Here is a 26,815-nt window from a genome sequence, read left to right on the forward strand (position 1 = left end):
TCGGTTTTGGCTCATGGTGCATGAGTTCAAGCCCTGCATTGGGCTCTGTGCTGATAGTGCAGAGCCTGCTTGGGATTTTCTCTCTCTCCTTCTCTCTCTCTGCCCCTCCCATGCTCTCTCTCTCTCCCTCAAAATAAGTAAACTTAAAAAAAAAGAAAGTATCATCATGTCCTTAAAGAACGCAGTCATTACTCCCAGGAAGAAGGTGGTTGGCCTCTCACAACTGCTAAAGCCAGTGCAAGTTGAACTGCCTTAATGTGGATACTTCCTGGTCCTCTGGCCCCTCACCTTACTGCCATTTTCCAGGCCAAACTCTTTGGTGTTGGGTTTAAGTACAATCTAAGGAGAAGATTTAACCTTGATATACAGGGTGCAGGGCAGTGGGCAATGGCAGGAGGGGGTCTTCTGGATACACCTGAGAGAGGGAAGGAGAATTGGAGCCATGAGAGTAGGGCAACTGAGGCCTGCATATAAAGTACTATTTACCTCAGCATACAAATGAACCACAGTCCCACTTTATTTCTGATTTAAGATTGAGCAGACAGAAGGTTAAAAAAAATCTCTGCAGAAAAGGAAAGTGGGCGAACAGTATAGCCAGGCAAATCAGACAATCTAGACATACCTTTCCATGTAAGCAAACCAGGAAGCTCAGAGCTCACAAACAGAGGAAGGCAGAACTTGGGGTATTTGAGGGAGTATTCATGAGGAAGGAGACAGGACCACAAGATGAATGTATGTCTGTGAGCACATCTAGGGTAGAAAGGACACTGAGGGGAAGAAGACCCCTTCCTCATGCTGTCTCTGTTCCAACCCCTAGTGGAGAGGGAGAGGAAAGTCTCTCTAGAATCTCAGGCAACTCATGACACTTGCAGTAAGAATAGGGTGGGGGTGAAGGCAGAAACACTTTGGACTTGGGAAGTCATGGTAGAGGAGACAGGGAGAGCCAGTTACTGGAGAAGCTTGACATAATTTGCAGGAAAGAGTCCAAAGTGGCCATGGCAACGTCCCCGCCACCAGCCCTCATCCACCATCTCAATGTCAGTGATGATGTCATCAGGATCAAAGGAAATCTCGTCACTTCCTTCTGGGGAGGAAATGGATGGGATGTTAGGATGGTCAGACCATAATCCTTCCATACCTGTCCCCACTTTAAACTTCAGGGAAAGAAGGGTGCTATTCTTCTGGATGCTAATCCTGGGTCCTCCCCTGACCCTCAGAATCCATCTCCCTCTCTTGTAGTAAGGGCCTCCAGGCACCAGACCCCTCAGGCAACTCCAAACCTACCTCCTTGGTAATCATACAGGGCTATTGCTGAGATCCCTGCTCCAGCCCCAGCTGGGTAGCCAGATGATTCTGCATGAAGAGAAATATAAACATGGTCTCACCAACATGGAGAAGGAAAACAGGTCCTTCTGGGTAGTGGGGGAATTCCTCTTCCTTTTGCCCTCCCCTGGACTGGACCCAATGCAGGAGCTGCTTCTCCCACCCCCTACCCCCCACTCACCAGCCATAGTGGAGGCAAAAGAAGGATTCTCAGGTTCGAGTACATCCTCATAGTCCCCATCTGGTTCACCATCCTGCTCACATCTGTCCATGTCTCCAATATCCTCATAGTCATTCTCAGTCTCAGGCTCAGTCTCAGGCTCAGGCTCAGACTTGGGCTGAGGCTCAGGCTCAGGCTCAGGCTCAGGCTCTACTTCATACACTAGCTCTTCCTCCAGCTGCAGGCCTTCCAGAGTCCTGGGAGGCAGGGCTGGGGGCTCCTCATCCTGAGAAGGGACAGTGTGGATCAGAACAACTTCCACCCATGGGTGGGGTACTAAGACCCCACCCATCACCATCCTACCAATTCTACCCTCGTCCTCACCTCTACCTAATAGACTCTCCTAGAGAACACAAGCTTTCATCCATCTTTATTCCTTGACTTCCTCCCATACCTACCCACTCAAAACATCTACCAGGAGGTGATAGGAGGGGAATGTAGAAGGTGTGAAGAGAAGGAAATGGAAAGCAAGTCCGATTCCTCGAATGACCAGGAAAAGATTGAAGCAAAACACATTTTTGAGAATACCACGGCTAGGATGACTAACTCTCCTGATCTTCCCAGGACTAGGTAGCCCCCAGAATGCAAGGTTTTCAGTGCTAAGACCAGGACAGTACCAGACAAACCAGGGTGGTTGGTCACTTCATATGGCCCACCTTTCCTCCCATGAGGAGATGGGGAAGGGATAGAGGATCTTTGGGGCTCTACTCACCTCTGGGGGATTCTGCCTCAGGGGCAGGGTAGGCACTGGGTGTTCCCTACTGGTTCTCACAGGCCCAGGCTCTGATGGTGGACAGCTCCCTGCTGGAGGCCAGGCCTGTGAAGAATGAAGCATCTCTCTTGTAAGTATGTAAACCTCTGTCTTCTCTCTTACACTTCCCTTCCTGTCTCTGCCAATCCAAATCAATCATCCTTCTAGATGGGCTCCAACCTGAAGTGATAGCTCCTTCTTGTTCCTGTAGTAATGACTGGCTGCATGGCCAAATATGCAAATCTTGGTCTATATAAATCTTGATTTTTTTTTTCCCTCTAACATTTTGGTATATATGAGGCCCAATCACTCAGCCTGAAATCTTCCCGAAGATGGAGACAGGAGTTATCAACTTTGCCTAACACCAGGGAGGCCTGTGCCTTATTTTCTACCAATGATTTGGAATCCTTACTTTATTTGGGCAAGGAATCTTGGATGTGAACCCCAGAAGACCAAGCACTCACCTCTGAAGAGATTTTCTTGGGCAATGGGGCTGGCACCTCTGGCTCTCCCACAGTGTCTACTGGCTGCTTAGCCTCATGGCTCTTCTTTACCAGGGCCTTTCTCTCCTGTTGCTGCCTGGCTATCTGCTGTGCCTTTTCTTCTTCCTCCCGCTTCCTCTTCTCCTCAGCCATGGACTCAAATTTTGCCTTCAACCCACGAGCACCACTAGAAGCTGCAGACACAGGCAAGAAGAATTAGGATTGTCTTGGATCAGGTATGGTGGGGATGGCACTTGAAGGAAGAGAAGGAATTGGTTAAATATCCAGGCAGAAAGCAGATGGAGAGGGAACTCATGGGAGGGAAGGTAAGACGTACTGATGGAGGAACAAGTGGGTTTTAGGAAGAGAATATAGCCCTGAAGCCTAGATTTCCATATAGCCAAGCCATGAAATCTCACACTTTTGTCCTTTCTAAATTACAAGCTTTGTTTTCCTAACCAGCATCCTTCCCTATCCACATTCCTTAAACCTGTATGCCCTCTGGCCACCACCCACCCTCTCCTTCCCAGTCCCAAGTTCTTATCCTTCTTATTCTTCCCAAATGTCTCCCCAACCCTCCCTTCCTATGTTCTCTGCTCACAGTTTCTTCCTAATGTCACTCTATCTCTCTACCCACTTAATCCAGTTTTTCTAGGAGAGAGAATTTGGGAATATACAGGCAGGATCAAGTCTACCTCAGCTAGTTTAAGTAGTTAAAGGCATGGAGAGGGTAGTCTAGGCATAAGAAAGAATGAGAAGGAAGAGGTGGTTGAGGAAAATAGAGAAAAGGAATTGTTAAGACTCACCAGCCTCTATGGGTGTCGTCTTTTTATAAGCTGTAGTTGGAGCCTCCATTTCATTGAAGCCAACAGCACTCTGTAGAGAGAACAGTATGCAGGGAGGGAGGAGAAGGGAATGGTGATAACCCAAAGTCAGTATTGGATATTGGGGACGCTATAGGAGGTATCCCTAACCATTTGGTGCTTAATAGTTAAACAGGATATTCCTATATTGTTTTGTGGTAGAGAGAGGGGTAAAGAATTTCTAAACTGGTGGGCTCAGCTCCCCTTTTTGAAAGCTCAGAGAACCTAGAACCTCACACCTCTAAGTCCAGTTGCCTAGAATGCAGCAGGGCCCAGCCAATGCATGAAGAGGAACTGGTGTGCATGGAATAGAAATAGATTATAGATTGAATTAAGCAATGTCTAGCAATCAATGACATTTCAAACATCACCTTTCCCTGAAGTTTATCTGTGTTTCTGTCTCTTTCTCTGACTCCCCCCATTCTCTTTTTTTGAAGCTCAGGCTCTGGAAGACTTGCTCATTAAATGCTGAAAGCAGTCAATGGGGAGTGTAGGACAACAGCTCAGGACACTTAGCTTCTCTTATCTCAATGCATTTCAAGTGCAGTTTAGGGACCTTTTCTCAAGACACTGGTGTTCTGGTGCTTTACCTTATCCACTCGGTCCTTCTGGATTCCATACTGACCACCAAAGCCCTTGGCATAATCTGCAGGACAGAAAGGTCTGAGAGTCATAAGAGGAGTTAAAATGCTAGGCATGTATAGGTAGGGGAGTCATGGAAGAAAGACCAGACAACAGGAATATGGAAAACAGAGATGGATGAGGAAGAGTGAGAATCAGAGGGCAGAGAAAAGCCTGGATGGAAAGAGAAAGAAAAGGATAGGGAGAAAAACAGTTAAAAGAAAATGGATTGGAGATAGATATGAAGAGGGAAAGATAAAAGAGAGAAGTGACAGAAAAGGAAGTAATATAAGGAGGAAATGGGAAAAAAATAAGGAGGTTCCTCCAGCCATCCCCTATATGTCCCAGGGAGGAGAGAGACCTCTCTGTCTTTGTGAGGCACAGGGGCCTGTGAGACTCAAAGCCAAATCACTCACTTGTCATCACCCAGACTGTTTATCTTTCTCTTGCTCAGTGATCCCTTCTCTTTGGTCTCTTCTGTCCTGCTCCTAATCTTGCTTCTTTCCTCTCTATCCTCTTGGTTTCTCCCCATCCACCCCACATACATACACTTACCCTTTACACCACCACTGCACATCTGCACCTTTGTACTCTGGGTCCTCTGTGTCAGCTTCCAGCAGGGAAGGAAGGAGGGCTCTAGGCTACTGTGTGACCTCCCTCCTCTCCAATCCCAACTCACCTCTCTGGGACTCATGTTTCTCTGTCTCTCCCTTGTAGTCATATCCCAGAGCTGCTTTGTCCCGTTTATCCTTCTCTATCCCATAACGGCCTCCAAAGCCATGAGAGTAATCTGTGGTGGAAGAAGTAGTCATGAGAGCCCACTCAGCCCAAAGGAAGGTACTGTGGAAGAGCGAAGTCAGGTTAAGTGGGTGCAGGGGGGATAGGGGCCTGGGAAGAAAGATGGGCCAGCATCTAAGTGAATTAAAGACAAACAGTATCCTAAGCCATCTTTTGGAAGCTGTAATTCAACATTGTTCCCTCCTTTCCTCTTCACCTTTACTTCTGTCTCAAGATGAGAAGAACATTTCAATCTTCTCCCTTCTTCAAGGAAGGGGAAAGTATAGAGAATGTAAAGAGACACTTTCAGGCAAAAAAAAGGCAAATACATATGAAATGTAGCCTGTTCTTACTCCTATATAAACACTTAGCAATATCTGCTAAAATACAACAATCGTTTTTTTTTTAATAGTGAAGCTCAAATGAAAAAAAAAAAAAAATCATGGCTCCAGAAACAAAGAGATGAATCAAAGCAGTAGATATGAGAGTAATCATGAGTAGACTGAGAAAACCCAAGGATGTTTTAAGCCCCGAATTTAGTGTCTAGAGATTAGGATCTAGGGTCAGGGGTTCTTATACAAGAACAGGGGACTGGGAGCAAGAAATGACACTCTACCTACTTCTGTAAAAGCGTTCTAGAAAAATTCTACTTATTTTTCCAGGGAAATGGTGAAGGGGGTTGTCATTTGTTCAGCACTTGGTAGTGGAAAATTTTACCTATGGGACTTGGAAACTCCAGGCTTACCCTGAATGTGTAGAATGCAAATTTCCAGTTAAACACTACTTATATTACACAGGAATTCTAAGTGGAGAACTTAACTTCATTCTGGTCTAGAAAAATATATACCACCGAAAGAAAAAGCATTGGAAAGATGGCAGGAATATGAGACAGAGTAGACCTCAATAGAAAATGCATTATAAGAGATAAGAGAGCTACAACACAATAACAAGAGAACAAATCATCATTTATGAGGAATATGTATGTTGGTATAACCAATTAACAGAATCCAGATTTATATGTAAGCAAAAACTGACAGAAACAGAAAGAAATAGACAAATATGTGATCCTAGGTGAAAATGTTAACACTCCTGTCACATTAATTGATAGAATATTTAGACAAAAAGAATCTAAAATTATAGAAGGTGCAACATTATCATCTAACAAGACCTAATTGACATTTACAGAACATTATATCCCCAAACTGCATAATATACTATTTTTTATGCACATAGAAAATTCACCAAGATAGACTATATGCTTGCCTATACAATAAGTTGCAATACATTAAAAAGGTTGATATTAGACATCATATTCTCTTAACACAATAGGGTTAAATTAGAAAATTCTCTAATGCCTAGAAAATAAATAACACATTTATAAATAACCCATGGGTCAAAGAAAAAATCAAAAGGGAAATTAGAACACACATTTTTAGCTTAATAAAAATTAAAACACACAGAACATGTGGAATGCAGCAAAAGTTTGTTTAGAGGGAAGTATATAACTTTAAGTACCCATACATGTTACTATACTTTGTCCAAACCCATAGAAAGTACAATACCAATAGTAATCCCTAAGATAAACTATGGATGGACTTTGGGTGATTTTTGATGTGTCAGTGTAGGTTCATCCTTGGTAAAAAATGTACCACTGTGGTGAGTGATGTTAATAATGGAGGAGGCTATCTCTGTGTCTTCCTCTCAATTTTGTTGTAAGTCTAAAACTTCTCTAAAAATATAAAGTCTAGGGGCACCTGGGTGGCTCAAGCAGTTAAGCATTGGACTCTGGATTTCAGCTCAGGTCCTGATTTCACAGTTCGTGGGTTGAAGCCCCATGTCAGGCTCTGCACTCACTGTGTCAGAGCCTGCCTTGGATCCTCTGTCTCCCTCTCTCTGGCCCTCTCCTGCTCATGCACTCTCTCTTTCTCTCTCTCAAAAATAAATAAACATTTAAAAAGTTAAAAATAAATGAATAAAAATACAAAGCCTATGATGGGATACCATCTCACACCTGTCAGAATGGCTAAAATTAACAACATAGGAAACAACAGGTATTGGCAAGGATGGAGAGAAAAGTGAACCCTCTTGCACTATTGTTGGGAATCTAGACTGGTACAGCCACTCTGGAAAACAGTATGTATCTTGCTCAAAAAGTTAAAAATAAACCTACCCTCTGACCCAGCAATTGCACTATGAGGTATTTACCCAAAGGATACAGAAATACAGATTCAATGGGAACACATGCCCCAGATGTTTATAGCAGCATTATCAACAATAGCCAAATTATGGAAAGAGCCCAAATGTCCATCAACTAATGAATGGACAAAGCAGATGTGGTATACACACACACACACACACACACACACACACACACACACACACACGGGAATATTACTCAGCCATCAAAAGGAATGAAATCTTGCCATTTGTGACAATGTAGATGGAGCTAGAGAGAGTATTATGCTAAGTGAAATAGGTCAGTCAGAAAAAGATAAATACCATTTGATTTCACTCATATGTGGAATTTAAGAAACAAAACAGATGAACATAGGGGAAGGAAAAAAAAGAGGAAGGAAAATCATAAGAGACTCTTAACTATGGAGAGCAAACTGAGGGTCTCTGGAGGGGTGTTGGTGGCAGGATGGGTTGAATGGGTGATAGTTATTAAGTAGGGCACTTGTGATGAGTACTGTTATATGTAAGTGATGAATCACTAAATTCTACTCCTGAAACCATTATTACACTCTATGTCAACCAACTCAAATTTAAATAAAAACTTGAAACAATAAATAAATAAATAAATAAATAAATAAATAAATAAATAAAGGCTTTAAAGAAAGAGAGAGAGAGAGAGAGATACATTAAAAAGAGAAGGAAAAGTTCCAGTATGCATCTAATATGGGTTCCAGAAGAAAGAATAAAGGAGAGGAGAGGCACTATCCAAAGGAAACCAACCTGAGAATTTTCTATAATTGAAGTTATTTCTCAGGTTGAAGAGGAACAATAGTCTCATGCAGGAAAGAGAAATAAGTCCAACATTTAGATATATCCTAATGATATTTCAGAATATCAGAGACAAAAAGAAAACCTTTCAGGGCACCTAGGTGGTTCAGTTGGTTAAACATCTGACTTTGGCCCAGGTCACGGTCTTGCAGTCCACGGGTTCAAGCCGTGCATTGGGCTCTGTGCTGACAGCTCAGAGCCTGGAGCCTGCTTCAGATTCTGTGTCTCCTTCTCTCTCTGCCTCTCCACTGCTCACACTCTGTCTCTATCTCTCAAGAATAAATAAACATTAAAAATTTTAAAAAAAGGAAAACCTCTCACAGAAAAAAATAGAGACAAAAAGGAATGATGGTTAGAGTACACAAGAGAGATGCCAAGGAGGATGACATAATACCTTCAAAGTGATGAAGGAAAAGTAACAATGAGAAATGGAGCAAAATATATTTTTCAGACAAAACCTGGGAGTTCTTTCATAGGCTCTTACTGAAAGAATTATCAAAGGATATACTTTAGTAAGAAGGAAATAAAAGCAATGAGGAAACAGCGAAATATAATAAACAGGAATGGGCTAGGAAGTTGGTAAATATGTTGGACAGTTTAAATAAGCATTCACTAGGGTCACTTGGGTGGCTCAGTGGGTTAAGTGTCCGACTATGGCTCAGGTCATGATCTCGCAATTTGTGAGTTTGAGGCCCACATCAGGCTCTGTGCTAAGAGCTCAGAACCTGGAGCCTGCTTTGGATTCTGTGTCTCCCTCTCTCTGTGTCCCTCTCCACTCACACTCTTGTTTCTCTCTCTCAAAAGTAAATAAACATTAAAAAATTAAAAAATAAATAAAAAATAAATAAGCATTCACTAAATAATAATAGTGATTCATTTTTGTGGGGTTTAAAAACACATGGAATCCTTACACTGGGCAGCAATTGGCCTATACAAAGAATATAGGATGTAGAAGGAATGCAATTAAATTATTCTACATTTTCTTTGTTACTCAGAATGAGATAGTGATTAATTTTAAACTTAAGTAAAAAATGAGAGTTAAAACTTAGGGATACCTTCCTAAAATAAAGGAATAGAATACCTTATTTTCAATCCAGATGGAAAAGGGGACTAAACAATCTCATAGGAAGAGATAAAGAAGAAAGAAGCAAGTACATGCTTGGATTTACAAATAAATACAATAGTGGGGAACTGGGTCATGGAACTAAAGGGAGTTGATGACAGCTATTGGGAGGTGAAGTCTGAGCTGAATAGGTCAATTGGGTTGCAAAGGTTGAAGCACAGGGTCCTTGCCTTTCTGAGATGCATGCTTCTCCACTTCTCCTTTGTAATCAAAGCCAACTGCCGACTACAGAGAAAAGGAGAGAGGATTGATTAGAACTGGAGCTGACAGTATTCCCTCTCCCTCACATACCTCCCCCCTAGCTCAGGCCAGAGGTTAGTTTATAGGAGCTTAGGGCTGAGAATGAGAGTTTGACCTAGAAACAGATGACACCCTGACCTGACAGGCTGGTGGAGCAGCAGTGTGCTACAGAGCAATGAACGTGAGCGTTATGGGCTCATCAGCTCTTGATTCAACCCCTAACCCCACTTGCCCTATTTTCAGTTGTTTAACTTTATGCATGTCCTTTAACATTACTGAGCCTCAGTCTCCTCAAATGTGAAATGAAACTAGGTAAACCTCCTTACTAACCTCAAGTATGAAATGGAGAAATGATCCCTCTTTATTTGGGACAGTGTAAGTAATAAGTGGGTCAAGGTATGTAAAGTGTTTGCATTGTGTCACTCAGTAAATTAGTGCTTTTCTTCCTAACTCTCATGATACTAAAATGAGATAATAGTTAGGATGTGCCTTGTAAACTATAAAGCACTACGCACATGTAAGAGATATTATCCTATTCCTAATTGATTGTACTGTGCCTCTCTTCTCTTTCCCTAAATGGCAGCCGAAACCCAGAGATGTGTTTTGATGGGATGAGAGGCAACTAGGAGAACCTGGATCTTTGCTGCTCTAGGACTGGATATGTTGGCCAATACCTAACATCACTCATAGCTACATCCCCATCTGGCTCAGTACCTATAGGTCTTCTAGGCAAGACTAGATTTTGCATCTCAAGAGCCATTACTATGTATTGTTTCTTGGTTTACATGACACACTGACTATTTAGGTAATTCAATTTGTGACCCAGGAGGCAGAAGATGAAACAAAGAACAAGGAGTGGTCAGGAAAAGACAAGATAGAAGGGAAATTCCATCCTACTGTGCTTTTTCTTTTTAAAACTACCTTTTTTTTTTTCCCCACAAAGGAGTCTTTAAAACCTCTGGGCTTCAGGGTTTTGGTGCTACATCATGTGAAAAGTAACCTTTACCTTCTAAAAACATTATAACCCTAATTAGCTGTTTTACTTGATTGTTTGCTCCTGTGGTCATAATACTTAAGCTGACTCCCACATTCTCCTGAAAGGCATAATGATAAGGTTTCGATGCTTGAACAAAAGAGGAGCTTTGGAATTTCCCTTGTCTTTCTTCATGACAATGAAGAAATCAATGGTTTGACTTCCTTATCAATGTTTGATTCCTTATCCAAACAGAGTTTCAGAATCTTTGTATCATTTATGTTAACACTATTGAGCTCAGCATGTGGCCTCCAAAAGTGGCACAAAGGAACTTGCCGAAGAAGATTATGGGAGCTATCCTCATGGTGGACCCTCCTGAGGCCACTGCCATCTTTCCATAGGAGAAGCATAGACCCACATTCAACAGTGAGTGCTGGTAAATCCCACAGGATTTGAGCTGGGTGGCACAGGGAGATACTTACCTTGTCTGCCCTGTCCTTCTCAACTCCATATTTGCCTCCAAAGCCTCTGGCAGCATCAGTCTGAGAAGAGTGCTTCTCCACCTCAGCAACATATTCATGGCCCACGGCACTCTAAGAAAATCAGATGGAATGAGTGAAAGACAAAAATGACTGTAAAAATTAAAATGATACAGACGTGGTTTGGGATTTAAGAATACCAGAAATTCCATTCTGGGTCTGTCTCATAGCCTTCACCAGTGTATCATGTAAGGAGTATATGACTGGAGAGAGCAAGGTTGCTTTTTCTAGAGGCTCACACATCCTGAGTCTTCTTTAATACCATTAGGAACCCATCACTTAGGAAACTCCTGTAGGATGGGCTGGAACCATCAGGATAGATTTGAGGTAGGCAGAACAGTGGTTAAGCCAGAAACAAAAAGAAAGGTAAAAACAAGGGATTTATGGGTCAAAATAGAATTAAGTAGTTAATAAAGAGAGATCAAAGGGGACTAACTTTATACCATAGCCAAGATTGCATATTTCATTAAAAGAGCCAAGTGCTTCTGTTCTGGATTATAGTTTCTGTGTGACCATCACATTTCAGAAGTGCCAACTGAGCCCTGATATTTAACAGTGACTGACTCTGCACCAAAGGGGGTTGGTAGACAATACTGTAAGTAGTCCAAGAGGGCATATAAATTTTCTATGCCCCTTCACTTTTTATTCCATCTATTGTTTTATTTGGTTTTAAAAGGTTTATCTCTTCTAATATTTAGATATGGCTATTTTAATAATCTGGGAACTGACTAGTACTTCAAACCAAATAATGCAGAGTGCCAAATAAGAAGAAATTAGAAAGCCTTTCCTTTCTCCTGTATTTCGAATCTCATGCTGGGACAAACATCAATATAGAGATTGATGTGAAGCATTACCGTATATGAGCTCATTTTACAGTATTTTTAGGTCTGTGTAGGTCAACTTTGCTTGTGAATTTAAGAATGCATGAATGCTTATCTATTTTAGTTTTTTCCTAGGAATTTTGTGGAGAATACAATGCCTACATTGCACTTTACACAATGACAAAACAAAACACTTCTTGAGGGTGCACTAAAGGCTTTTCATTGAATTATTTTTTCCTCCTTAGAGATAAAATCTTTGTTGTTGTTGTTGTTGTTACAGGAATATATCTCTATCTTTGAGATTAGCAAAGTCAATGGAAACTATGATTTAAAACACAAGCATTGGGGCTCCTGGGTGGCGCAGTCGGTTAAGCGTCCGACTTCAGCCAGGTCACGATCTCTCGGTCCGTGAGTTCGAGCCCCGCATCAGGCTCTGGGCTGATGGCTCAGAGCCTGGAGCCTGTTTCCGATTCTGTGTCTCCCTCTCTCTCTGCTCCTCCCCCGTTCATGCTCTGTCTCTCTCTGTCCCAAAAATAAATAAACGTTGAAAATAAATAAATAAATAAAATAAAACACAAGCATTTTTGGGGGGCCTGGGTGGCTCAGTCGGTTAAGCGTTCGACTTCGGCTCAGGTCACGATCTCACGGTCCGTGAGTTCGAGCCCCGCGTCGGGCTCTTTGCTGACCGCTCAGAGCCTGGAGCCTGCTTCAGATTCTGTGTCTCCCTCTCTCTCTGACCCTCCCCCGTTCATGCTCTGTCTCTCTCTGTCTCAAAAATAAATAAACATTAAAAAAAAATTTTTTTTAATTAAAAAAATAAATAAATAAGACACAAGTATTTTTAACCATACTTTAGTGGTAGCTAATGGATAAAGGAAAATATTTGTATTTGATGGAATCTAATGAATAAATTCACATCAATATTTTTCCCATGCACATATCATATAAGGTATAATATATATATACACAAAGAACACTAAATACACAGTAAAGAAAATAATAAGAAGTTGCAATATCAACATTCTATACAAACATTTGAAAACAGTAAATGATTTTAAGACATATTCTTCCCTTCTCTAATTGTGACCCTGTCTCCTCAGTCTAGGAGTTACAGCATGGCTGGGTCTACCATAGGCTAGCCCTTTTAAATTCTTGGACCACATTTTCTACCATCTATATTTATGTGTTGAAATCAGGAAAAAAAATGATACAAATAGTATGTGGACATTCTATTTTAAAGCCCAAATTAATGCTGTACTTTGAATAAGTTTTAAACTACAATACCAACAAACGAATCAATTTTTTATCTTTAAGCAAACATCTTTCTTTCAACTCACCTTGTCCATTCGGTCTCTCTCCACCCCAAACCGACCTCCATACCCATGGGATGCTTTGGGCCCTGAGTCCATCTCCTTCTTCTTGAGAATATCATGCTCCTCTGACACTTTGTTCCTCAGCTGGTGGATACTGGAAGTAACCACATGACAGAGACTCATCTAGCACAAGTCAATGAACTCTCCCTCCCAGAAAAATGGAAGTCTTGAGATGTGTTCTTTATTTTTAGCAATAACCTGAGTTCCCAAAGTATATCAATGCTGGGTCTGGGAGTAAGAGATTAGTGTGGCCTATATACTATAGTCTGATTTAAACTCTCCACAAGCCAATAATATTTCCTCTAGTCTGTTAATTTGTCCACTAAATAAACTTCTGATACTTGTCCCGTTTTTCATGTTGTTAAATATTAGAGGACAGTGATACCAATTATATTCTAGTAACTGGGAAGTTATTTTCCTTCTGAATGGGTCTGCTTTCTAGCATTAGATACTCTCTCCCCAGAAGTACAAAAATATTTATATACCCCTTTATTCCCACATTCTAGTCCTGAGAATCTACCTCAAGGAAATAATTTTAAATATGGCAAGTCTTAATATCTAACGATATTCACTGAAACACTGAAGATAATAGCAAGAACTAAGAAACAATTTATAGGACTAATACTTGGAGAACAGTTAAGTAAATTGCAATATTACCTTTCAATGGCATACTAGGAAGTCATTAACGACGGTTAGGAAAGATGTAGCTTTGGGAGATTTATCTATACATTAAGTATTTGGTGTATATTTTGGTAAAAAATGAATGCCCTTCATCTCCACCCCCAAATCTGAAATTCCTTACACTAAAATCTAATAAAACAAACAATAAGCAGAATCAGACCTATAAATACAGAGAACAAACTGATGGTTGCCAGAGGGGATGGGCAAAATGGAAGAAGGAGAGTAGAAGATGCAGGGTTCCAGTTATAGAATAAATACGTCACAGAAGTAATAGTCAAAGCACAAGGAATGTAGTCAATGACATTATAATAGCGATGTAACTGGACAGATGGTAGCTATACTTGTGGTAAACACATCATAATGTATAAACTTGTCAAATCACTAAGTTATCCACCTGAAATGAATGTAACATTATGTATCAACTATACTGAAATGAAAAAAAAAAGCTAATAAAAACTAACAAAATTCAGTCTTATCACTAATTGTTGTAACACCTGAAGACCCAAATAAACTTGATTTGGGACACCTCTGTCACTAAGAGAATGTAACATCAAAAGGAAGCCTTCTCCTTCTTACTTCACTTTCATCTTCACTATGAGGGTAGAGAGCACCTCTGCAGATCTGTCTGCTCTGAGGATATGAAGTGACAGGTCAGCACTAGCACCAATAAGGGACAATCAGTATGTATACTTGGTCACAGAGAGGCACTTCTGGGGATTCTTAGAAACATTTGGACAAGAGAACCCTAAATTAAAAAATTTCACTTCCTGCAGCAAGAAAAAGAGGTTTAGGGAATTGAGACAGTGATGTTACTGGGACTTCACCAGCTTGGGAAAACCAGATACACTGGTTACAGGTTAGAATGGCCATCCCACAGCAGAAATTCTCTTCTTTCATGGAAGAATAGATCCATCTGGTGGCCTTCTAGTATAAGCCCACCAAAAGCCTTTTTTTAAAGCCCTCTCGGCTTTAGTCATAGTTAATTTTAGAAAGCTGGCTTTGAACCAGATGAAATTAAGCGAAGAGCTGGAAGGACCATCTGTTCCGTGCCTGCTCTAAACCCTCTGGCAGCAGTGGAGGCAGAGATCCTGTGTTGCTAGTTCATTAACACTGACACTTTAGAAATGTCTGTGTCAAAAAAGCTACTGGTTCCAAGAACATGTAAATAACTGTTATTTCCCAACCAAAATATTCAGATGAAGAATGACAAAAATGATGCCAAACATTACTTTCAAATGAGCAAAATGTGCAAAGTTTTAATGAGTCCAATGATTGCCACATGGGTCATAACTATATCATTGTTAAAACAAGTTTTTAAAGGGGATTTGAAAATGAAATTCAGGAATTTCCACCTAATGGATGATAGCAAAGCTAATCAGAGGATGATGCCAATAGATAATACAATTTAAATAAAAATGTTGGGGCCAAAAAAGACCAACTTCTTATCAAATTCTTTAGAATATAGCTGAAGCCACTCTAAATAGGCCTTAATCATATTAGTACTTCACTCAATAAATATTAATTAAACTTTTGAGTATAAGGCACTTTTAGGCTGTGAGGATACAAAGATTATTAATGTATATGGAGATAGTGGTCAGGTGGGAGAGATATAAAAAGTTACAATCCAATGTGCTAAGCAGCATATCTAAGAAACGTTTGACACATTAAGTTTCAGATACCTATTTTAAGTTTTAAAATACCTTGGAATTTGATAAAGCGATGCAGTTTATGGGAACCAAGTGTTTTGTTTTTGTTACAATAATAAAAGCACAGAGATGAGTCACACAGATAAGATTTTATCCACAGATGATATGATCATAGATGCAGAAAATCTAAAGAATCTACAGAATACACTACTGGAACTATTAAGTTCCATACATTTGGTAAGTTCACAGGATACAAGGGCATGATCAAAATCAATTTCATTTCTACACACAGGCATAACTCATTTTAGGGGCACGCCACTTTATTACACTTTGCAGATATTGTGTTTTTAACAAATTGAAGATTTGTGGCAACACTATATTGAGCAAGTCCATTGGCACCATTTTTCCTACACCATTTGCTCACTTCATGTATCTGTCACATTTTAGTACTTTGCACAATATTTCAAAGTTTTTCAATATTATTATATTGATTATGGTGATCTGTGATCAGTGCTGCTTGACGTTACTATTATAATGGTTTGGGGGCACCATGAACTTGAATGGATGGGAAGTTGCTTCTTATGGATGAGCAAAGAAAGTGGTTTCTTGAGATGTCATGAATGTTGCATGTATTCTGACTGCTCCCCCAACCAGCCATTTCCCCATCTCTCTTTCTTGCCTTAGGCCTCCTTATTCCCTGAGACACAGCAATTTTGAAATCAGGCCAATTAATAACTCTGCAATGGCATCTAAGTGTTCAAGTGAAAGAAGAGTCACACATCTCTCCTTTAAATCAAAAGCTTCAAAATCATTTCAAAAGAAATCATTAAGCTTAATGATGAAGGCATTTCAAAAGCCAAGACAGGCCAAAAGGTAGGTCTCTTATGCCACACAGTTAGCCAAGTTGTGAATGCAAAGGAAAAGTTCTTTTTTTTAATTTTCTTATGTATATAACTGACTGTCAAATTGGTTTACATACAATACCCAGTGCTCATCCCAACAAGTGCCCTACTCAATGTCCATCACTCATTTTCCCTCTCCCCTACCTGCCCCCCCATCCACCCTTAGTTTGTTCTCTGTATTTAATAATCTCTTGTGGTTTGCCTCCCCCTCTCTCTGTTTGTATCTATTTTTCCCCCTTCCCTTCCCCCATGGTCTGTTCAGTTTCTCAAGATCCACATGAGTGAAAACATATGATAACTGTCCTTCTCTGACTGACTTATTTCACTCAGCATAATACCTTCCAGTTGCAAAGGAAAAGTTCTTAAAATAAATTAAAAGTGCTACTCCAGTGAACATATGAATGATAAGAAAGCAAAACAGACTTATTGCTGATATGGAGAATGTTCTAGTGGTCTGGATAGAAGATCAAACCACAACATTCCCTTAAGTCAAAGCCTAATCTAGTGCAGGGCCCTAACTTTCTTCAGTTCCATGAGGGATGAAAGAGGTGAGGAAACTGCAGAAGAAAAGCTGGAAGCTAGCAGTGGTTGGTTCTTGAGGTTTAAGGAAAGACACCATCTTCATAACATAACAGTTCAAGGTGAAACAACAGGTGCTGATGTAGAAGCTGCAGAAAGTTATCCAGAATATCTACCTAAGATAATTAATGAAGGTGGCTACACTAAACAAAAGATTTTCAATGTAGACAAACCAGCCTTCTACTGAAAGATGCCATCTAGAACTTTCATAGCTAAAGAGGAGAAGTCAATGCCTGGCTTCAAAGCTTCAATGGACAGGCTGATTCTCTTGTTAGGGGCTAAGGAAGCTGGTGATTTTAAGCTGAAGCCAATGCTCATTTACTATTCTGAGAATCCCAGGGCCCTTTAAGAATCACACTAAATCTACTCTACTGGTGCTCTATAAATGAACAACAAAGACTGGATGACAACACATCTGTTTACAACATGGTTTACTGAATATTTTAAGTCCACTGCTGAGACCTACTACTCAGAAAAGAGATGCCTTTCAAAATATTATTGCTCATTGACAATGCGCCTGGCCCCCCAAGAACTCTGATGGAGATGGACCACATGGTTAGTGTCATTTTCAAAACCTGCTAACACAACATCCATTCTGCTGCCCATGGGTCAAGGAATAATTTCATTTTTCAAGTCTTGTGACAGTATTTAAGAAATCTATCCTTTAAGACTATAGATGCCATAGATAGTGATTCCTCTGATGGATCTGGGCAAAGTAAATTGAAAACCTTCTGGAAAGGATTCACCATTAGAGGTGGCATTAAGAACATTCAATAATTCACAAAGAGAGATCAAAATATCAATGTTAACAGGAGTTTGAGGAAGTTGATTTCAACCCTCATGAATGACTTTGAGGGTTCAAGACTCCTGTGGAGGAAGTAACGGCAATTGTGGTGGAAACAGCAAGAGAACTAGAATCAGAAGTGGAGCCTGAAGATGTGACTGAATTGCTGCAATCTCAAGATACAACTTGAATGCATGGGAAGTTGCTTCTTATGGATGAGCAAAGAAAGTGGTTTCTTGAGATAGAAACTACTCCTGGTGTAGATGCTGTGAAGACTGTCAAAATGACAACAAAGGACTTAGAATATGACATAAATTTACATGATAAAGCAGCAGCCAGGTTTTAGAGGATTGACTCCAGTTTTGAAAGAAACTCTACTGTGGGTAAAATGCTATCAAACAGTGTCACATGCTACAGAAAAATCATTCATGAAAGGAAAAGTCAATCAATGTAGCAAACTTCCAATTTTGATACAGAAAATTTTTCCATAGAAATTGCCACAGTCACCCCAACTTTAGCAACCATCAGTCAGAAGCCATCAGAAGCCATCAACATGGAGGTAAGACCCTCCACCAGCAAAAAGATATGACTCACTGAATGTTCAGATGATGCTTACTATCTTTTAGCAAAGTATTTTTATTTTTAAAAAATGTTTGTTTTTTTTTGTTTTTTTTTTTTTTGAGAAAGAGAGAGAGAGAGAATGAGCGGGGAAGGGGCAGAGAGAGAGAGGGAGAGAAAGAATCCCAATCCATGCTGACACAGGGCTCAAACCCACAAACTGTGAGGTCATGACCTCAGCCAAAACCAAGGCCACCGAGGCACCCCACAAAGTACTTTTAAATTAAGGTATGCACATTATTTCTTTAGACATAATGCTACTGCACACTTAACAGACCACAGTATAAGGTGAACATAACTTTTATATGCACTGAGAAATAAAAAAAATTCATTTTACTTGCTTTATTCTGATATTTGCTTTATTATGAGGGCCAGACACCAAACCTGCAATATTGCTGAGTATGACTATACTAGCCATGGACATTTGGAAATTAAAAGTTAAAAATAAATACTATTTATTATCCCATGAAATCACATGAACTATTTTAGCATCAATTTAATAATAAAATATGTCCAAGACCTGAACATCGAAAAATATTACTGAAAAAATTGAAGAAGAAATAAATAAGTCCATGTTCATGGATAGGAAAATTCAAGATTAAGATACCAGTTTTCTCTAAAATGATCTATAGATTCAATGCAATTTCAACCAAAATATGATCAGACATTTTTGTAGGAATTGACTCATTTATTCTAAAATATATGTAGGAATATAAAGTCCTGGGATAGTAAAAAGGTTTTTTTTTAATTTTATTTTATTTAAAAAAATTTTTTTGGACGTTTTATTTATTTTTGAGACAGGGAGAGACAGAGCATGAACGGGGGAGGGTCAGAGAGAGGGAGACACAGAATCCGAAACAAGCTCCAGGCTCTGAGCTGTCAGCACAGAGCCCGACGCGGGGCTCGAACTCACAGACCGTGAGATCATGACCTGAGCTGAAGTCGGCTACCTAACCGACTGAGCCACCCAGGCGCCCCTTAAATTTTATTTTAGAGAGAGAGCACAAGTTGGGGAAAGGGGGAGAGAGAGAGAGAGAGGGAGAGAGAGGGAGAGAGAATCTTAAGCAAGCTCCATGCTCAGCACAGAGCCCAACACGGGGCTCAATCCCACCACCCTGGGATCATGATCTGAGCTGAAACCAAGAGTCATACACTCAACTGACTAAGCCACACAGGTACCACTTGAACAGACACTTTAAATGAAGACATATAAAGATACATGAATAACACATAACGAGATGCTCAATAAAATTAAGCATCAAAGAAATACAAATTAAAATGACCACATACCCAGAAGAGTGATAAAAATTAAAAATACTAACAATACCAAGTGTAGAGAAGCATGTGGAGCAATTGAAATCCATACATTATTGGCAGGAATAAAAAATGGTAAATTCCTTTCAGTTTGGTAATTTCTTAAAAAAATAAATGCGTACTTATTATATGACTCAGCAGTTTTATTCCAAGATATTTCCCAAGAGAGATAAAAACACATGTCAACAAAAAGATTTGGACCCAAATGTTCATACAGCTTTATTTTTAATAGTTCCAAATTGCCAACAACCCAGATATCCATCAGCAGGGTAATGGATAAACCAAACTAAGATATACCCATTTAATGGGAAACCACTGGACAGTAAAAAGGAACAAAAGACTGATACACAAAGACCATAGTTAGATCTCAAATAATTATACTGAGTGAAAGAAGACAGACACAAAAGAATATATTTTGTATTACTGCATTTACATAAAATTTTAGAATAGGCATAACTAACGTATAGTGACAGGAAGCAGCTCAGTGTTTACATCCAGCCAGGGGTGGACATGGGATATATGGACTGTAAAGAGGCACATGAGCATGAGAGGACAAGAGTGGCAAAAAGAAGATGGAAAAAAGGGCCAGAGACCTTGAAAATCAGGCAGTTACTAGGAAACACTAGGTTGCTTGCAGCTGCCTGGCCCAGGCTTCTCTATACAATAGATGAGGGACAGACATTATCCTTTGAGCTATTCACTGAATTACCAAGTCACTCCCCAAACTAAGTATATTTTAGGTAGACTTAAAAAAGAAAGATTATGGTGTGGGGGAAGGTAGTGAGATTAGTGAGAACCACAATCACTTCCTTTTCCTGCTCTGAGTGATCTCAACTCTGCAGCTACTGTTCTCCTCTCCAACTTCCCCCTCCTTTCCAAAGCTCTTAGTGATTCTCATCTGACCTTAAAGATTGGCTTAGCCCATGTTAGCCAGAGAGAATCCCAGAATATTAGAGACTTAATAATGGAAGGTCCTCTAGAGGTCTTTTCGATCCCAGTGGGAAAACTGAGAATCAGAGAGGAAAAGTGACCTGTTCATGGTCACCTGGCTAGTTACTAGCAGAGATGGGACTTTTACATCTTGGTAGCTTGGGTGAATGGGAAGGAAGTGGGTTTTTGTGTAAATATCTCTACCATGTATGCTATCCTTAAAAGATCCAGTTAGGTTAATAAGGTAACATTCAAGGTCACTACATTTTATAATTCCAAGGGTCAACAGAGTAATGGATATACTGAGTTGTACAACACAACAGTCCTAGTAAACAGCACTTAGGAAGAAGAGAGACTGTAATTTTTTTACATGTTTATGTTAGGTTTTTAGGAAGAAAGAATATAATTGAAACTAATCTATATTGGGGCACCTCAGTGGCTCAGTGGGTCAAGCGTCAGACTTTGGCTCAGGTCATGAGCTCGCGGTTTGTGAGTCTGAGCCCCGCTTTTTCGGCTTTGCGCTGACAGCTCAGAGCCTGGAGCCTGCTTCGGATTCTGTGTCTCCCTCTCTCTCTGCCTCTCCCCTGCTCACGCTTTGTCTCTGTCTGTCTCTCAATAATAAATAAACGTTAAAGAAAATAAGAAATAAATAAAAATAAACTATATTAACAAGAAAAAGAAATATTGGGGTGCCTGGGTGGCTCAGTTGGTTGAACATCTGACTTCTGGCTCAGGCTTTTGCTCAGGGTATGTGAGCTTGAGCCCCACATTGGGCTCGCTGCTATCAGGGCAGAGCTCAGTTTGGATCCTGTCTCCTCTCTCTGCCTCTCCCTAGCTCATGCTATCTCAAAAATAAATAAACATTTTTTAAAAATGAAGAGAAATATTATTGAGCTGCTAAGAGGTGCTAAATACTGCACTAGAATGTTGATAACATGTTAGCCCCTTGAATTTTAACCATACTCTGCAGGGTAGCTATTATTATTCCCCTTTGATAAATAAACTGAGATTCCGAGAGGTTATATGTCTAAATTCACATTACTTGTAGCTGCAGAGCTGTTAGTCGAACCTAACAAATTCAAGCTCTTTCTATAAGATCATGGCAAAGATTTAGCAGTCTTCCTTAAAATATTCTGCTCCTACTATGCATGAGACAAGCTGGTTGGGAAAGGTATTAGAATATTGGTATCTTCATCTTAAGAGTTCTCGGGATACTAGGGCTGAGTAGCCTTTACTCAGAAAAGGAAAAGGATCTTTTTTTTTTTTTTTTTTTTGATCTATGAGATTGGAAAGGAGCATCAAGAAACTTCCTGAATGAACCTGTTCCATTTTTTTCATCTTAACGCTTCCAGAATTGGTTGCTTTGTTTAAGAACAATATTCATTACAGTTTCTTGAGATAAATCATTATGTCTTATCAAACAACAATGCATATTACTGAATATTATCAAATTATATAAACACATGCTAAGTTTCCTAGTGTGTTGTTTATACAATGTGGTCATCCGCTGACACTTTTTAAATCTAGGGGAAAAGTGGTAAAAACACTATTGTTAAATTCTGTATGGGGGAGTTAAAATGGATTTTTTAATTGTATTAATTTTGCCAATTTATTTGTAATTGTTAATTTTTGCTTTAAAAAAATTTTTACATTTTTTATTTTAGAGAGAGAGTGAGCGGGTGAGAGGGGCAGAGAGATAATCTTAAGCAGGCTCCATGCTCGTCATGGAGCCAAATGTGGGGCTTGATCCCATGACCCTGGGATCATGACCTGAGCCAAAATCAAGAGTCAGATGTTCAACCAACTGAGCCATCCAGGCATCCCAATTTTTGCTTTTTTATTTTTGCTCTTGTTATGCAGTTTATTGTGTCTACCCTGCTACTAATATTTGACATCCAAAGTAGACAGCCCTGTTTAAATGATCCTGAATAATATATGGAAGAGAAGAGGGAATCTTTCAATATGAATATACAATATATCCCACAGAAACCCTTAGATATGTCTGTAACATCCTTACAGTATCAGACTGTTTCATTGTTTTGCTCTTATTTCTGATAAAACGTTGGGTTATCATCTTTAAGACCCTTAAACACTATTACTAAGATAATTTTAATCAATAGGTTTTCTAACTGTCACATTTCTTCATATTACCATTCATGGTTTCCAGCTTCTATCAAGTAGCCAAATACAAATTTTTATTTTAAAAATCATCCAGGCCAGGTAAGAGACCTGATATTGTCCTCTTCTTACAATATCTATTCTGAGTTATTTACCTTGATCTTTCACTGAATCCTTCTTGGTCTATCTGAAGTCACCTACATTCTAGACACACATTTCTATTTCTATGAATAGATAGATGATAGAGAGATGTTGGAGAGATAAAGTGATACAACCTCAACCAGTATTTGAGCCACCTCATCTCTGAATCCCTTATAATAGACCCGCTTGGGGAAATAGCATAGTTGTTAGAAATGAGAGAGAGAATACAGGTTAGGGGGATAAGTGGAGAGACATGAAACAGAAACCCACAATGATACACATAGGGACACACAGGGATAGATTCAAGAAAAAACAAATGCAAAGACATGTAGACATTAACTACCTTCTCTCCTTCCTTCCTTCCTTCTTCCCTCACCCTCCCCTGAGTGTCAAGTTCTCCTCAGGCTCTTCCCACACCCTTTTTCTGCTCCCCAATCCTTTTGGCACCTACTTGATATGTTCTGCACGTCCAGAGCCTTCAATGGTCTTGGCTCCCCACCGTTGCTCCTTTTCAGAGATGTCATTCTACAAAAGACATCATCAGCAATAAGTGATGGCAAGAAATGTGCCACATTGAGAGAGGCTATGTAGCTGACACACATGCCCTCCAGGTCCCCTGAAACTGTTGCTTCCTTCAGTCACGATCTTTACATTTTCCTCACCCTGCCCCCCCATGTTAAAATTAAGGTGGGTTCTGAAACCTCCCTTTCTGCTATGCATCCCCCACACTTTCCCCGTTAGGTCTTCTACAACTTCTGAATCTCCACAAATTATACAGGCCTAGCTTATATCCTGCTCACAGGTCAATGGAGACCCAGGTTAACCTGCACCTCAGCTTCTGCCTAGCTTGTGATAGCCCGTCAATCACAATGTCAAACTCCTCTACACCTGTCCCCTTCCATCCTCAACATCAGCTATCATGCACACCCCCACTCATGACAGCCAACTGTCCTACCAGTCAGTTCTACCATGAGTGCTATTTCAGTCCCAGATTGTCCTTTCTAAGCCCCCTAAAAGGTAAGTAATAACAGAGTAGCCCAGGTGCCTCTCCCTTGTCCCCTCACCTCCACCTTTTATTGATTTTTCCAAGCAAAGTTATTTCCAAACTCACCACAAAGTCGGGGTCTGTGTCCCAATCATCACCCTGGGTCTCCACAGAAACAGATACATCATGCCCTACTACAGACTTCCACATCTGAGGATGACAAAATGGGAATTAGGGAGAGAAAATCAAGAAGAGGGAAAACAAGAATGCTGAAGTCGATGTTATAGCAGTCCAGTGGTTTTGCTATTTTTTCTTAGAACAAAATGGAAGCTGAGGCAAAGCAGATGGAAGTTTTAAGAAAACACTTTTGCTCAGTTAGAGGAGCAGGGGGAGGATTTATTCAAGACAAATTAACACGGTCTAGGCCTACTGAGTCTGGAGAGAGGCCATCATGGGTGTGGGTAATGTTAAATAATCTGAGTGTCAAAAGTGCTGGGAACATTCATTTGTGTTGCAAGGCTAGCAGGGTAGTGGCTTAAAGTGGCAATCAATGAGGAGTACTAGGGTACCCTTCAAATTAAAGCACCATGCCTCTCAGTTTCTACATGACTCCTGTTACAGCAGTTGAAAGGTGCATTGGTCCAGCCCCTAATAAAGTGAACACCTACATTTTCTTCTCTACCACCTGCATAATTCTACTGAGAAAATTCCAACCCCAGTGCAAGTCATTATCCCATGTTCATTCTAAGAGCAGCTACTGAATAGGTGCATGAGGTCGGTAGGGCAGTCAGCTGAAATTCCTGCCCTGAACAACACATAAGGAAGTATTATTTACTGGGAATGAATCATCTATTCTTTAATTTTTAAAAACAGTTCAATTATATTTCTAAAGAAGATAACTGGTTCAAACAGCATATAATAAATCCCTTATTTTGAACACTGAGAGTTATTAGATTTTTTTATTAAGTAAGTAATAAAGAAATTGTTAGAGAACACCAGGATGAAGGGGAGCCAAATTGTTATTCTGTGGCATCCCCAGTGTTTCCATTGGCTCTGCCAGTTTATGCATGAGGAGCAGCAAGTTGCTCTGTATGTGTGGGATCCTGGATCTCTGTATGTCCATTGACAAATGCTTATCTGCTCTGGGGGGACACTGACACTTCTTGACCCTGCTACTACTTGCTAACTAGCAACTCTCCCGTCCATCCTTCCTTGGACTCCTCATCCCACTGGTGTATTTCCCTATACTCTTCACTGTCTCTGAAATGAGACCTTTTAAAACTGCTCCGAGGACTCTACAATGTCTCCACACAGTCTCTCAGACTCTCCGATTTTCCTTTCCTCTTGGAAGCTCCATCTTTCTCCATGCTATTTGATAGCCTCCTTGGAAACTAGCCCAAGGATTTGGGGGAAAGGGTGGTTAAAGAGATGCAAGGAGGACACCGGAGAAGTAGTGACTGAGTCAGCTGCACTGTGAGATGAGTCCCTGCCCAGAACAGCTCTGCCTTTCCTTAGGGGGTAACAATTATGGATTGAAGAGATAAGGCCTATGGTCCTGGCTCCTGGGCTGCTTTTTGACAAAATGACTTCATACAGAAAACTGGAAAGGAGAAGTTTCTGAAATATTCATGATCAAAAAAGAAGCAATGAGGACTGACGGTCCTCTCCTCTTTCCTGCTGTTCCTCTGGGGCCTCAGCCTAACTCACCCAAAAGCCTCCCATCTTCATGTATTTTTTAAACAAAGGGAAGTTTCTGACGCAGAGACTATTAGTGTCCTTAAGCTGCTGGCAGAAATAGAAAAGCCAAGAGGGGCTATTAGAGGTAGGGGACTGGGGAGTAACTTGGTGAGGAATGGTGCCCAGGATTGCAGGCACAATTAAGGGCCTCATCACGAAGCTGCCTGACAGCATCAGTAAAGTACATGGACCTCAGTCAGAAGATCACCCCAGCTCTGTTACTAAGCCCCTCTGGGAACAGGGGTAAGGGAATCAACATGGCATATGTTCTTATTTGTCAGGTACCAGAGTAGGTAATTAAAAATATTAATTGGGTAAATCACCGAACATCTTTGATACTCCATTTTCCCCAGGGGAAAATAAATGAAGAGGTTAATGTAGCTAATTCATCAAGTCCCCTTCATTTCGGACATTCTGGGATTCTGGGATCCTACAATCACAGAAACTAGCCCTAGTCGAACCATTGTTTGGCCTCCATCCGCACTGGTGTAAGTAGCAACTACTTCCTGCTGTGTCACAGTGTCTCCTATGTGAGTTTTGTCTCTTTGCAAGACCATATGCTCTCTAAGGACAGAGACTTTGTCTTCATCTCCTATGGTCCTCCTCTTGCCTCAGGGCCTAGGAGCAACAGGCCTTAGGAGAAGGTTGTAGACTGTCAGCAGAAACTAAGAGTCCTGGGTGGCTGCTGCATCATGTGCCCTAGGCTCCAGACCCCCATTTCAGTTTCCATCCCCATATGCTCATTAGTCACAATCACTCACCCCCAGGCCTCTGGCCATAAAAGTCTAAGAGCCTATGAGAAAGGACTTTATCTCTCATGGAGGACTAAGAGCCAGGTAGGTTCCTCTTAATTCAGCTCTTGCCCTGTGCTCCCCAACTTTCCCACTGCTCAGAGTACCCACCTCCAGTAGCCAAGTGTCTGCTCTAAGCTCCCAGCTCTTCACGTCCACTGGGCTCCCCTCTCTACTGCCACTTCAGAGCAAGAAACTCTGAGCTGCTGCTTCAGTTCCGTATTCAGCAGGTTTTCTGTCATTTCCTGACACCCTGTCCTCACAGCTACTTCCTGAAGTTTAAGTCAGTTCCTTCTGCTTAGGCACTTAAAAAAAAAAAAAAATGCCGCCGTGCCTCGTCTTTTGCAACGCTTTGAGAGTCACAGGGAAGTTATAAGAAATGCTGCTCTTACTCTCAGAGTTTATATCTGGTCAAGGAAGCAAAGCATTCACAGAAAACACGTAAAAGAATGTTGTAGAACAGCATTCATGTTTGAAATA

General features: G+C 40.5%; 1 protein-coding gene across 1 annotated transcript; it reads right to left on the reverse strand.

Moving 5' to 3' along the window:
* Window positions 1–493: 493 nt before the first annotated feature.
* Window positions 494–26,604, reverse strand: HCLS1 (hematopoietic cell-specific Lyn substrate 1). The gene is made up of 14 exons (XM_015072756.3): window positions 26,447–26,604; window positions 23,934–24,017; window positions 23,274–23,347; window positions 13,074–13,203; window positions 10,859–10,969; window positions 9,334–9,388; window positions 4,940–5,050; window positions 4,230–4,285; window positions 3,583–3,652; window positions 2,759–2,970; window positions 2,256–2,360; window positions 1,505–1,769; window positions 1,285–1,353; window positions 494–1,084 (listed from the first exon to the last, which is right to left on the reverse strand). The coding sequence occupies exons 2-14, from the start codon at window positions 24,015–24,017 to the stop codon at window positions 948–950; spliced, it is 1,479 nt and encodes a 492-aa protein (XP_014928242.1). The 5' UTR covers window positions 26,447–26,604; the 3' UTR covers window positions 494–947.
* Between the last annotated feature and the right edge of the window lie 211 nt (window positions 26,605–26,815).

Source organism: Acinonyx jubatus, chromosome C2 (assembly GCF_027475565.1).
Source record: "Acinonyx jubatus isolate Ajub_Pintada_27869175 chromosome C2, VMU_Ajub_asm_v1.0, whole genome shotgun sequence".
NCBI classification, from domain to species: domain Eukaryota; kingdom Metazoa; phylum Chordata; class Mammalia; order Carnivora; family Felidae; genus Acinonyx; species Acinonyx jubatus.